The sequence below is a fragment of the Chanodichthys erythropterus genome, chromosome 20 (assembly GCF_024489055.1).
Source record: "Chanodichthys erythropterus isolate Z2021 chromosome 20, ASM2448905v1, whole genome shotgun sequence".
Lineage (NCBI taxonomy): Eukaryota > Metazoa > Chordata > Actinopteri > Cypriniformes > Xenocyprididae > Chanodichthys > Chanodichthys erythropterus.
The window spans coordinates 38,819,847-38,833,321 of record NC_090240.1 but is presented as its reverse complement, the minus strand read 5'-3'; the positions used below and the strand labels follow the sequence as shown (position 1 = coordinate 38,833,321).

General features: G+C 46.7%; 1 protein-coding gene across 2 annotated transcripts in view; it reads left to right on the top strand.

Annotated features, from left to right (window-relative positions):
- Nucleotides 1–13,475, top strand: part of dlg4b (discs, large homolog 4b (Drosophila)) — an 81,307-nt gene that overhangs the window by 54,890 nt on the left and 12,942 nt on the right. For both annotated transcript variants that reach the window (XM_067370380.1, XM_067370379.1), the window contains 8 exons: nucleotides 11,526–11,576; nucleotides 11,659–11,783; nucleotides 11,865–12,034; nucleotides 12,108–12,244; nucleotides 12,444–12,588; nucleotides 12,691–12,805; nucleotides 13,117–13,273; nucleotides 13,347–13,449. In XM_067370380.1, the coding sequence (XP_067226481.1) occupies nucleotides 11,526–11,576; nucleotides 11,659–11,783; nucleotides 11,865–12,034; nucleotides 12,108–12,244; nucleotides 12,444–12,588; nucleotides 12,691–12,805; nucleotides 13,117–13,273; nucleotides 13,347–13,449 (1,003 nt within the window). The remainder of the gene's footprint in view (nucleotides 1–11,525; nucleotides 11,577–11,658; nucleotides 11,784–11,864; nucleotides 12,035–12,107; nucleotides 12,245–12,443; nucleotides 12,589–12,690; nucleotides 12,806–13,116; nucleotides 13,274–13,346; nucleotides 13,450–13,475) is intronic.

The window sequence follows — 13,475 nt, the reverse complement described above, 5'->3', positions numbered from 1 at the left end:
TCTGTCTCTCTGTGTCCATCCCGTCTTTCTTTGAGTGTCTATCCTGTCTGTCTCTCTGTGTCCATCCCGTCTTTCTCTCTGTGTCTATCCTGTCTGTCTCTCTGTGTCCATCCCGTCTTTCTTTGAGTGTCTATCCTGTCTGTCTCTCTGTGTCCATCCCGTCTTTCTTTGAGTGTCTATCCTGTCTGTCTCTCTGTGTCCATCCCGTCTTTCTCTCTGTGTCTATCCTGTCTGTCTCTCTGTGTCCATCCCGTCTTTCTTTGAGTGTCTATCCTGTCTGTCTCTCTGTGTCCATCCTGTCTTTCTTTGAGTGTCTATCCTGTCTGTCTCTCTGTGTCCATCCCGTCTTTCTTTGAGTGTCTATCCTGTCTGTCTCTCTGTGTCCATCCCGTCTTTCTTTGAGTGTCTATCCTGTCTGTCTCTCTGTGTCCATCCCGTCTTTCTCTCTGTGTCTATCCTGTCTGTCTCTCTGTGTCCATCCCGTCTTTCTTTGAGTGTCTATCCTGTCTGTCTCTCTGTGTCCATCCTGTCTTTCTTTGAGTGTCTATCCTGTCTGTCTCTCCGTGTCCATCCCGTCTTTCTTTGAGTGTCTATCCTGTCTGTCTGTGTCCATCCCGTCTTTCTTTGAGTGTCTATCCTGTCTGTCTCTCTGTGTCCATCCCGTCTTTCTCTCTGTGTCTATCCTGTCTGTCTCTCCGTGTCCATCCCGTCTTTCTTTGAGTGTCTATCCTGTCTGTCTCTCTGTGTCCATCCCGTCTTTCTTTGAGTGTCTATCCCGTCTGTCTCTCCGTGTCCATCCCGTCTTTCTCTCTGTGTCTATCATGTCTGTCTCTCTGTGTCCATCCCGTCTTTCTTTGAGTGTCTATCCTGTCTGTCTCTCTGTGTCCATCCCGTCTTTCTTTGAGTGTCTATCCTGTCTGTCTCTCTGTGTCCATCCCGTCTTTCTCTCTGTGTCTATCCTGTCTGTCTCTCTGTGTCCATCCCGTCTTTCTTTGAGTGTCTATCCTGTCTGTCTCTCTGTGTCCATCCTGTCTTTCTTTGAGTGTCTATCCTGTCTGTCTCTCTGTGTCCATCCCGTCTTTCTTTGAGTGTCTATCCTGTCTGTCTCTCTGTGTCCATCCCGTCTTTCTTTGAGTGTCTATCCTGTCTGTCTCTCTGTGTCCATCCCGTCTTTCTCTCTGTGTCTATCCTGTCTGTCTCTCTGTGTCCATCCCGTCTTTCTTTGAGTGTCTATCCTGTCTGTCTCTCTGTGTCCATCCTGTCTTTCTTTGAGTGTCTATCCTGTCTGTCTCTCCGTGTCCATCCCGTCTTTCTTTGAGTGTCTATCCTGTCTGTCTCTCCGTGTCCATCCCGTCTTTCTTTGAGTGTCTATCCTGTCTGTCTGTCTTCGTCCATCCCGTCTTTCAAATTCAAAATTGCTTTATTGGCATGACTGTAAATAATACAACATTGCCAAAGCATACATATAACAATAATAAAAACATCCGTATAATAGAAGAAAATATAAAATATTATAATGCTATCAAATATTACAACATAACTTAAACTTAAATTAACAGTGTAACACAATAGAACATGTCTGAACATTTGTTACCACAGTGGTTAAACAGACACACACACGTACTGTGGTGGACGGTAGGGAAACACACTGAGGTCAGACACACACATTACACACATTCACCTGCTGTCTCTCAGGCTGTGGCACATCCACACGTATCTCGCAGCCAGTGCTGCTGTCGGTCCCTCTCCTAATATTAACTTTATTTGCTCTACTTCAGTCATGGCAGTAAAGTTCTTTGTTACGTTACTGAATTTGGTGAAGTAGAGATCTCTAATTGATATGTATTTTTGACAGTGAAGGAGGAAGTGCGTCTCTGTCTCGATCTCTCCTGTCCTGCAGTGAACACACACCCTTTGCCCTCTGGGTAACCAGCTCTTTCTGTGTCTGCCGGTCTCGATGGCCGGACTGTGCTCACTGAGCCTGTACTTGGTCAGGATCCGTCTCTGCTTTGTGTCTTTGACACTTTGGAGATATTTTTCTGATTCATAATTTGATTTTAGAGTTCGATAGAATTGTAGTTTACTTTGTGTTTTAGTTTCCTCATCCCAATGTTCCAGATATGTATTTTTAGATTGTTTGAAGATTTGGTTTATTTTGATGTTTGGAGAAGCAGTGCTGGTCTGAGACTGGTTAGTGTTAGTAGAGTTAGTCAGGTTAGTAAGTCTCAGAACCAGCTGACTGAGGGGACTCTTTTCGGGGTTCAGTTCTTGTGTTTGTAGTGCTTTAAAATGTAGCGATTCTGTGGGACTTGATTTTAGATGCATCCAGAATTTGAGGGATCTTTTTTGCATATTAATAATCAATGGGAATCGGCCTAATTCTGCCCTACATGCATTATTGGGTGTTCTTCTTTGTAATTTTAGGATCATTTAGGATCTTTCTCTCTGTGTCCATCCCATCTTTCTTTCAGTGTCTATCCTGTCTGTCTCTCAGTGTCCATCCTGTCTGTCTCTCTGTGTCCATCCCGTCTTTCTTTCAGTGTCTATCCTGTCTGTCTCTCAGTGTCCATCCTGTCTGTCTCTCTGTGTCCATCCCGTCTTTCTCTCTGTGTCCATCCCGTCTTTCTTTCAGTGTCTATCCTGTCTGTCTCTCAGTGTCCATCCTGTCTGTCTCTCTGTGTCCATCCCGTCTTTCTCTCTGTGTCCATCCCGTTTTTCTTTCAGTGTCTATCCTGTCTGTCTCTCTGTGTCCATCCTGTCTTTCTCTCTGTGTCCATCCCGTCTTTCTTTCAGTGTATATCCCGTCTTTCTCTCTGTGTCCATCCCGTCTTTCTTTCAGCGTCTATCCTGTCTGTCTCTCAGTGTCTATCCTGTCTGTCTCTTAGTGTCTATCCTGTCTGTCTGTCTCTCTCTCTCTGTCTCTGTCCTGTCTGTCTCTCAGTGTCCATCCTGTCTGTCTCTCAGTGTCTATCCTGTCTGTCTCTTAGTGTCTATCCTGTCTGTCTCTCTCTCTCTGTCTCTGTCCTGTCTGTCTCTCAGTGTCCATCCTGTCTGTCTCTCAGTGTCTATCCTGTCTGTCTCTTAGTGTCTATCCTGTCTGTCTCTTAGTGTCTATCCTGTCTGTCTCTCTCTCTCTGTCTCTGTCCTGTCTGTCTCTCAGTGTCCATCCTGTCTGTCTCTCAGTGTCTATCCTGTCTGTCTCTTAGTGTCTATCCTGTCTGTCTCTCAGTGTCCATCCCGTCTTTCTTTGAGTGTCTATCCTGTCTGTCTCTCTGTGTCCATCCCGTCTTTCTTTCAGTGTCTATCCTGTCTGTCTCTCTGTGTCCATCCCGTCTTTCTTTCAGTGTCTATCCTGTCTGTCTCTCTGTGTCCATCCCGTCTTTCTCTCTGTGTCTATCCTGTCTGTCTCTCTGTGTCCATCCCGTCTTTCTTTGAGTGTCTATCCTGTCTGTCTGTCTGTGTCCATCCCGTCTTTCTTTGAGTGTCTATCCTGTCTGTCTCTCTGTGTCCATCCCGTCTTTCTTTGAGTGTCTATCCTGTCTGTCTGTCTGTGTCCATCCCGTCTTTCTTTGAGTGTCTATCCTGTCTGTCTCTCTGTGTCCATCCCGTCTTTCTCTCTGTGTCTATCCTGTCTGTCTCTCTGTGTCCATCCCGTCTTTCTTTGAGTGTCTATCCTGTCTGTCTCTCTGTGTCTATCCCGTCTTTCTTTGAGTGTCTATCCTGTCTGTCTCTCTGTGTCCATCCCGTCTTTCTTTGAGTGTCTATCCTGTCTGTCTCTCTGTGTCTATCCCGTCTTTCTCTCTGTGTCTATCCTGTCTGTCTCTCTGTGTCCATCCCGTCTTTCTTTGAGTGTCTATCCTGTCTGTCTCTCTGTGTCCATCCCGTCTTTCTCTCTGTGTCTATCCTGTCTGTCTCTCTGTGTCCATCCCGTCTTTCTTTGAGTGTCTATCCTGTCTGTCTCTCTGTGTCCATCCCGTCTTTCTCTCTGAGTCTCTATCCTGTCTGTCTCTCTGTGTCCATCCCGTCTTTCTTTGAGTGTCTATCCTGTCTGTCTCTCTGTGTCCATCCCGTCTTTCTTTGAGTGTCTATCCTGTCTGTCTCTCTGTGTCCATCCCGTCTTTCTTTGAGTGTCTATCCTGTCTGTCTCTCTGTGTCTATCCCGTCTTTCTCTCTGTGTCTATCCTGTCTGTCTCTCTGTGTCCATCCCGTCTTTCTTTGAGTGTCTATCCTGTCTGTCTCTCTGTGTCCATCCCGTCTTTCTCTCTGTGTCTATCCTGTCTGTCTCTCTGTGTCCATCCCGTCTTTCTTTGAGTGTCTATCCTGTCTGTCTCTCTGTGTCCATCCCGTCTTTCTTTGAGTGTCTATCCTGTCTGTCTCTCTGTGTCCATCCCGTCTTTCTTTGAGTGTCTATCCTGTCTGTCTCTCCGTGTCCATCCCGTCTTTCTCTCTGTGTCTATCATGTCTGTCTCTCTGTGTCCATCCCGTCTTTCTCTCTGTGTCTATCCTGTCTGTCTCTCTGTGTCCATCCCGTCTTTCTCTCTGTGTCTATCCTGTCTGTCTCTCCGTGTCCATCCCGTCTTTCTTTGAGTGTCTATCCTGTCTGTCTCTCCGTGTCCATCCCGTCTTTCTCTCTGTGTCTATCATGTCTGTCTCTCTGTGTCCATCCCGTCTTTCTTTGAGTGTCTATCCTGTCTGTCTCTCTGTGTCCATCCCGTCTTTCTCTCTGTGTCTATCCTGTCTGTCTCTCTGTGTCCATCCCGTCTTTCTTTGAGTGTCTATCCTGTCTGTCTCTCTGTGTCCATCCCGTCTTTCTTTGAGTGTCTATCCTGTCTGTCTCTCTGTGTCCATCCCGTCTTTCTCTCTGTGTCTATCCTGTCTGTCTCTCTGTGTCCATCCCGTCTTTCTTTGAGTGTCTATCCTGTCTGTCTCTCTGTGTCCATCCTGTCTTTCTTTGAGTGTCTATCCTGTCTGTCTCTCTGTGTCCATCCCGTCTTTCTTTGAGTGTCTATCCTGTCTGTCTCTCTGTGTCCATCCCGTCTTTCTTTGAGTGTCTATCCTGTCTGTCTCTCTGTGTCCATCCCGTCTTTCTCTCTGTGTCTATCCTGTCTGTCTCTCTGTGTCCATCCCGTCTTTCTTTGAGTGTCTATCCTGTCTGTCTCTCTGTGTCCATCCTGTCTTTCTTTGAGTGTCTATCCTGTCTGTCTCTCCGTGTCCATCCCGTCTTTCTTTGAGTGTCTATCCTGTCTGTCTGTGTCCATCCCGTCTTTCTTTGAGTGTCTATCCTGTCTGTCTCTCTGTGTCCATCCCGTCTTTCTCTCTGTGTCTATCCTGTCTGTCTCTCCGTGTCCATCCCGTCTTTCTTTGAGTGTCTATCCTGTCTGTCTCTCTGTGTCCATCCCGTCTTTCTTTGAGTGTCTATCCCGTCTGTCTCTCCGTGTCCATCCCGTCTTTCTCTCTGTGTCTATCATGTCTGTCTCTCTGTGTCCATCCCGTCTTTCTTTGAGTGTCTATCCTGTCTGTCTCTCTGTGTCCATCCCGTCTTTCTTTGAGTGTCTATCCTGTCTGTCTCTCTGTGTCCATCCCGTCTTTCTCTCTGTGTCTATCCTGTCTGTCTCTCTGTGTCCATCCCGTCTTTCTTTGAGTGTCTATCCTGTCTGTCTCTCTGTGTCCATCCTGTCTTTCTTTGAGTGTCTATCCTGTCTGTCTCTCTGTGTCCATCCCGTCTTTCTTTGAGTGTCTATCCTGTCTGTCTCTCTGTGTCCATCCCGTCTTTCTTTGAGTGTCTATCCTGTCTGTCTCTCTGTGTCCATCCCGTCTTTCTCTCTGTGTCTATCCTGTCTGTCTCTCTGTGTCCATCCCGTCTTTCTTTGAGTGTCTATCCTGTCTGTCTCTCTGTGTCCATCCTGTCTTTCTTTGAGTGTCTATCCTGTCTGTCTCTCCGTGTCCATCCCGTCTTTCTTTGAGTGTCTATCCTGTCTGTCTCTCCGTGTCCATCCCGTCTTTCTTTGAGTGTCTATCCTGTCTGTCTGTCTTCGTCCATCCCGTCTTTCAAATTCAAAATTGCTTTATTGGCATGACTGTAAATAATACAACATTGCCAAAGCATACATATAACAATAATAAAAACATCCGTATAATAGAAGAAAATATAAAATATTATAATGCTATCAAATATTACAACATAACTTAAACTTAAATTAACAGTGTAACACAATAGAACATGTCTGAACATTTGTTACCACAGTGGTTAAACAGACACACACACGTACTGTGGTGGACGGTAGGGAAACACACTGAGGTCAGACACACACATTACACACATTCACCTGCTGTCTCTCAGGCTGTGGCACATCCACACGTATCTCGCAGCCAGTGCTGCTGTCGGTCCCTCTCCTAATATTAACTTTATTTGCTCTACTTCAGTCATGGCAGTAAAGTTCTTTGTTACGTTACTGAATTTGGTGAAGTAGAGATCTCTAATTGATATGTATTTTTGACAGTGAAGGAGGAAGTGCGTCTCTGTCTCGATCTCTCCTGTCCTGCAGTGAACACACACCCTTTGCCCTCTGGGTAACCAGCTCTTTCTGTGTCTGCCGGTCTCGATGGCCGGACTGTGCTCACTGAGCCTGTACTTGGTCAGGATCCGTCTCTGCTTTGTGTCTTTGACACTTTGGAGATATTTTTCTGATTCATAATTTGATTTTAGAGTTCGATAGAATTGTAGTTTACTTTGTGTTTTAGTTTCCTCATCCCAATGTTCCAGATATGTATTTTTAGATTGTTTGAAGATTTGGTTTATTTTGATGTTTGGAGAAGCAGTGCTGGTCTGAGACTGGTTAGTGTTAGTAGAGTTAGTCAGGTTAGTAAGTCTCAGAACCAGCTGACTGAGGGGACTCTTTTCGGGGTTCAGTTCTTGTGTTTGTAGTGCTTTAAAATGTAGCGATTCTGTGGGACTTGATTTTAGATGCATCCAGAATTTGAGGGATCTTTTTTGCATATTAATAATCAATGGGAATCGGCCTAATTCTGCCCTACATGCATTATTGGGTGTTCTTCTTTGTAATTTTAGGATCATTTAGGATCTTTCTCTCTGTGTCCATCCCATCTTTCTTTCAGTGTCTATCCTGTCTGTCTCTCAGTGTCCATCCTGTCTGTCTCTCTGTGTCCATCCCGTCTTTCTTTCAGTGTCTATCCTGTCTGTCTCTCAGTGTCCATCCTGTCTGTCTCTCTGTGTCCATCCCGTCTTTCTCTCTGTGTCCATCCCGTCTTTCTTTCAGTGTCTATCCTGTCTGTCTCTCAGTGTCCATCCTGTCTGTCTCTCTGTGTCCATCCCGTCTTTCTCTCTGTGTCCATCCCGTTTTTCTTTCAGTGTCTATCCTGTCTGTCTCTCTGTGTCCATCCTGTCTTTCTCTCTGTGTCCATCCCGTCTTTCTTTCAGTGTATATCCCGTCTTTCTCTCTGTGTCCATCCCGTCTTTCTTTCAGCGTCTATCCTGTCTGTCTCTCAGTGTCTATCCTGTCTGTCTCTTAGTGTCTATCCTGTCTGTCTGTCTCTCTCTCTCTGTCTCTGTCCTGTCTGTCTCTCAGTGTCCATCCTGTCTGTCTCTCAGTGTCTATCCTGTCTGTCTCTTAGTGTCTATCCTGTCTGTCTCTCTCTCTCTGTCTCTGTCCTGTCTGTCTCTCAGTGTCCATCCTGTCTGTCTCTCAGTGTCTATCCTGTCTGTCTCTTAGTGTCTATCCTGTCTGTCTCTTAGTGTCTATCCTGTCTGTCTCTCTCTCTCTGTCTCTGTCCTGTCTGTCTCTCAGTGTCCATCCTGTCTGTCTCTCAGTGTCTATCCTGTCTGTCTCTTAGTGTCTATCCTGTCTGTCTCTCAGTGTCCATCCCGTCTTTTTTCTGTGTCCATCCCGTCTTTCTTTCAGTGTCTATCCTGTCTGTGTCTCTGTGTCCATCCCGTCTTTCTTTCAGTGTCTATCCTGTCTGTCTCTCAGTGTCCATCACGTCTTTCTTTCAGTGTCTATCCTGTCTGTCTCTCTGTGTCTATCCTGTCTGTCTCTTAGTGTCTATCCTGTCTGTCTCTCTCTGTCTCTGTCCTGTCTGTCTCTCAGTGTCCATCCCGTCTTTTTTCTGTGTCCATCCCGTCTTTCTTTCAGTGTCTATCCTGTCTGTCTCTCAGTGTCTATCCTGTCTGTCTCTTAGTGTCTATCCTGTCTGTCTCTCTCTCTCTGTCTCTGTCCTGTCTGTCTCTCAGTGTCCATCCCGTCTTTTTTCTGTGTCCATCCCGTCTTTCTTTCAGTGTCTATCCTGTCTGTGTCTCTGTGTCCATCCCGTCTTTCTTTCAGTGTCTATCCTGTCTGTCTCTCAGTGTCCATCCCGGCTTTCTCTCTGTGTCCATCCCGTCTTTCTTTCAGTGTCTATCCTGTCTGTCTCTCTGTGTCCATCCCGTCTTTCTTTCAGCGTCTATCCTGTCTGTCTCTTAGTGTCTATCCTGTCTGTCTCTCTCTCTCTGTCTCTGTCCTGTCTGTCTCTCAGTGTCTATCCTGTCTGTCTCTCTCTCTCTGTCTCTGTCCTGTCTATCTCTCAGTGTCCATCCTGTCTGTCTCTCAGTGTCTATCCTGTCTGTCTCTTAGTGTCTATCATGTCTGTCTCTGTCTCTCTGTGTCCATCCCGTCTTTTTTCTGTGTCCATCCTGTCTTTCTTTCAGTGTCTATCCTGTCTGTCTCTCTGTGTCCATCCCGTCTTTCTTTCAGTGTCTATCCTGTCTGTCTCTCAGTGTCCATCCTGTCTGTCTCTCTGTGTCCATCCCGTCTTTCTCTCTGTGTCCATCCCGTCTTTTTTTCAGTGTCTATCCTGTCTGTCTCTCAGTGTCCATCCCGTCTTTCTCTCTGTGTCCATCCCGTCTTTCTTTCAGTGTCTATCCTGTCTGTCTCTCTGTGTCCATCCCGTCTTTCTTTCAGTGTCTATCCTGTCTGTCTCTCTGTGTCCATCCCGTCTTTCTTTCAGTGTCTATCCTGTCTGTCTCTCTGTGTCCATCCCGTCTTTCTTTCAGCGTCTATCCTGTCTGTCTCTCAGTGTCCATCCTGTCTGTCTCTCAGTGTCTATCCTGTCTGTCTCTTAGTGTCTATCCTGTCTGTCTCTCTCTCTCTCTGTCTCTATCCTGTCTGTCTCTTAGTGTCTATCCTGTCTGTCTCTCTCTCTCTGTCTCTGTCCTGTCTATCTCTCAGTGTCCATCCTGTCTGTCTCTCAGTGTCTATCCTGTCTGTCTCTTAGTGTCTATCATGTCTGTCTCTGTCTCTCTGTCTCTGTCCTGTCTGTCTCTCAGTGTCCATCCCGTCTTTTTTTCTGTGTCCATCCCGTCTTTCTTTCAGTGTCTATCCTGTCTGTGTCTCTGTGTCCATCCCGTCTTTCTTTCAGTGTCTATCCTGTCTGTCTCTGTGTCCATCCTGTCTGTCTCTTAGTGTCTATCCTGTCTGTCTCTCTGTCTCTGTCCTGTCTGTCTCTCAGTGTCCATCCCGTCTTTTTTTCTGTGTCCATCCTGTCTTTCTTTCAGTGTCTATCCTGTCTGTCTCTCTGTGTCCATCCCGTCTTTCTTTCAGTGTCTATCCTGTCTGTCTCTCAGTGTCCATCCTGTCTGTCTCTCTGTGTCCATCCCGTCTTTCTCTCTGTGTCCATCCCGTCTTTCTTTCAGTGTCTATCCTGTCTGTCTCTCTGTGTCCATTCCGTCTTTCTTTCAGTGTCTATCCTGTCTGTCTCTCAGTGTCCATCCCGTCTTTCTCTCTGTGTCCATCCCGTCTTTCTTTCAGTGTCTATCCTGTCTGTCTCTCTGTGTCCATCCCGTCTTTCTTTCAGTGTCTATCCTGTCTGTCTCTCAGTGTCCATCCTGTCTGTCTCTCTGTGTCCATCCCGTCTTTCTCTCTGTGTCCATCCCGTCTTTCTTTCAGTGTCTATCCTGTCTGTCTCTCTGTGTCCATCCCGTCTTTCTTTCAGTGTCTATCCTGTCTGTCTCTCAGTGTCCATCCCGTCTTTCTCTCTGTGTCCATCCCGTCTTTCTTTCAGTGTCTATCCTGTCTGTCTCTCTGTGTCCATCCCGTCTTTCTTTCAGTGTCTATCCTGTCTGTCTCTCTGTGTCCATCCCGTCTTTCTTTCAGCGTCTATCCTGTCTGTCTCTCAGTGTCCATCCTGTCTGTCTCTCAGTGTCTATCCTGTCTGTCTCTTAGTGTCTATCCTGTCTGTCTCTCTCTCTCTGTCTCTGTCCTGTCTGTCTCTCAGTGTCCATCCCGTCTTTTTTTCTGTGTCCATCCCGTCTTTCTTTCAGTGTCTATCCTGTCTGTCTCTCCGTGTCCATCCCGGCTTTCTCTCAGTGTCTATCCCATCTTTCTCTCAGTGTCTATCCTTTCTGTCTCTTAGTGTCCATCCCGTCTTTCTTTCAGTGTCTATCCTGTCTGTCTCTCCGTGTCCATCCCGGCTTTCTCTCAGTGTCTATCCCATCTTTCTCTCAGTGTCTATCCTTTCTGTCTCTCTGTGTCCATCCCGGCTTTCTCTCAGTGTCTATCCTGTCTGTCTCTTAGTGTCTATCCTGTCTGTCTCTCTGTGTCCATCCCGGCTTTCTCTCAGTGTCTATCCCATCTTTCTCTCAGTGTCTATCCCATCTTTCTCTCAGTGTCTATCCCATCTTTCTCTCAGTGTCTATCCTGTCTGTCTCTTAGTGTCTATCCTGTCTGTCTCTCTCTCTCTCTGTCTCTGTCCTGTCTGTCTCTCTGTGTGATGCTGCAGTCTCTGCAGTGCTGTAACAGCAGAACTCATCAAATGACTTTAATTAAAGTTCTTCAGCTCCGTTACTGAAACGCTCAGGATGTTAATTACCCGCTCGTCTCTCTCAGGTTGTTTAGGAGAGAGGTTGTGAGTCTTTAACGTGGTTTGATGATGATGTTGATGTGTGTGTTTGTGTGAGTGGCTGATTCCTGAAACACTCAAGTCAGCTTTATTTCTACAGCGCTTTATAAAGTACAGATCATTTCAAAACAGCTTCACCATAACAAACAGAAAAATAACAGAATCGATGCAAACACCATCAAATATGAGACAAGCTCTATTTCAGCTGTAAACTGGCTCTAAAAAGACAATAGTGTCATTATTCAGATCAAGCTCTGATTCCTCCGAAATGATTAAGTTGTTTCCTCTCTTGGCAGCTGATGTTTTATATAGAGACATATTCACCGTCCAATCAATCATCATGATCAGATCAAGCCCCGCCCTCTCCAGCTTTTCACGTCTCATCAGTTTCAGGCTGATGAAAGTCTTTATGGTCATTCAGTTTAGCGTTTGTGATGAAGGACTCTGGGTTTCTGCTCATACGTCTGTGAGCGTCACTGAGACTCTTCTGATTTGAGTCCATCAGAGATCACGTGCTGATGATGTTCATGTGTCACCGTGTTGATTATAAAAGCTCAGTGAATAAAGATACTGATGAATGATGTTTTCCCACTTCAGATGGCTGAATGTGTCTCTCTTGTCTCTCTCTGTCTCAGATGAACGGGATGGACGGAGACGTTGAATATGAGGAGATCACGCTGGAGAGGGTTTGAGACATCTCTAGTTTTCAGCTCTTTGATCATATCACAGCACTTCTGCATGAACATCAGTGTGTGTGTTTGTGTTTAGGGTAACTCTGGTCTGGGCTTCAGTATAGCCGGTGGGACTGATAACCCTCACATAGGAGATGATCCCAGTATCTTCATCACTAAGATCATACCAGGAGGAGCCGCAGCACAGGACTGCCGGCTGAGGTAAAACACACACACAGTCAGTTTTTTCGCTGTAATGGAATGGGGTGAAGGGTCATTGACAGGGTTCTCTGTGCCTTTCAGGGTGAACGACAGTATTCTCTTCGTGAATGACGTGGATGTGCGTGAAGTCACTCACAGTTTCGCGGTGGAGGCGCTGAAGGAGGCGGGGCCGATCGTCCGGCTCTACGTGCTGCGACACAAACCGTCCGCGGAGAGAATCACAGAGCTGAAACTCATCAAGGGACCTAAAGGTGCGTGAGGGGCAGCAGGTGGGCGGAGCTGATGTTTTGAGCTCATCTGATTGGCTGTGCTCCTGTGCCGTAGGTCTGGGCTTCAGCATCGCGGGCGGCGTCGGGAACCAGCACGTCCCGGGAGACAACAGCATCTACGTCACCAAGATCATCGAAGGCGGAGCCGCGCATAAAGACGGACGGCTGCAGATCGGGGACAAAATTCTCGCTGTGAGTTTGAGCACGTGAACAAGATTGATTTTCTGACCCCACTGGCAGATATTTGTTCTTGTTTTAAGCACAAATTCATTTCATTTTGGTACATTTCTACATTTTGATTCTCATGTATCTTGATGTAAGAATGTGTATATGCTGGGAAACAAGACAAAGTCTGTTCAATGCATTGTCGTGTGTGTGTGTGTGTGTTCAGGTGAATAATATGTATCTAGAGGACGTGATGCATGAAGACGCTGTAGCGGCGCTGAAAAACACAGGGGAGGTTGTTTATCTGAGAGTAGCCAAAACTCTTCATCTTCATCATCAAGACGCCTACAACCCTCCTGACATCACCAGCTGTGAGCACACACAGTCACACACACACACACACACACACACACACACACACACACACACACACACACTCCCACACACACTCTGACGTCTGTGTGTTTCTGCAGCCTATCCTCCTCATATGGACATGTCTGATTACCCACAAGCCCTCAGTCCCTCGTCTCCGCGCCGTTACTCGCCCATCCCTAAAGGCCTGCTGCTGGGAGACGAGGACATTCCCAGGTGAGCACACTCATGTTTATTCAGATATGCAAATGAGCACATATAGACACCTTCTACTGTTTCTACAGACCTTATGCACAGCCATCTTTAGAGTTTTGTGTTTGAACTCTAGTTTTTGCGGCAGCTCTGTATATTTCTATGGCATCACTGTCGCAGACTGGTGGATTTACTTACTGTAGAGTTAACGAAAGTTATCATTGTAATGTTTGAAGCGGATGCCATAACAAATGTCAGAATTACAAAATGGAAGACTGAAAAGGGGCGAGGCTACATAATCAGCTCATGTTGACTCATATGTTGCTGTCCATCAGGGAGCCGCGGCGTGTGGTCATTCTCAGGGGCTCCACCGGATTGGGCTTTAATATCGTGGGCGGTGAGGATGGCGAGGGGATCTTCATCTCCTTCATCTTAGCGGGAGGAGCAGCTGATCTGAGCGGAGAGCTGAAGAAAGGAGATCAGATCCTGAGCGTACGTCTGATCCACACACACGTCTGCTGAGACACGCTGTTCGACTGTCACTCACTCTGTGTTTCTGTTGCAGGTGAACGGTGTGGATCTGCGTCACGCGACACACGAGCAGGCGGCAGCGGCGCTGAAAAACGCAGGACAGACGGTCACCATCATCACGCAGTACAGACCCGAGGGTGAGACGCAGCGCGTGCTAGAATAA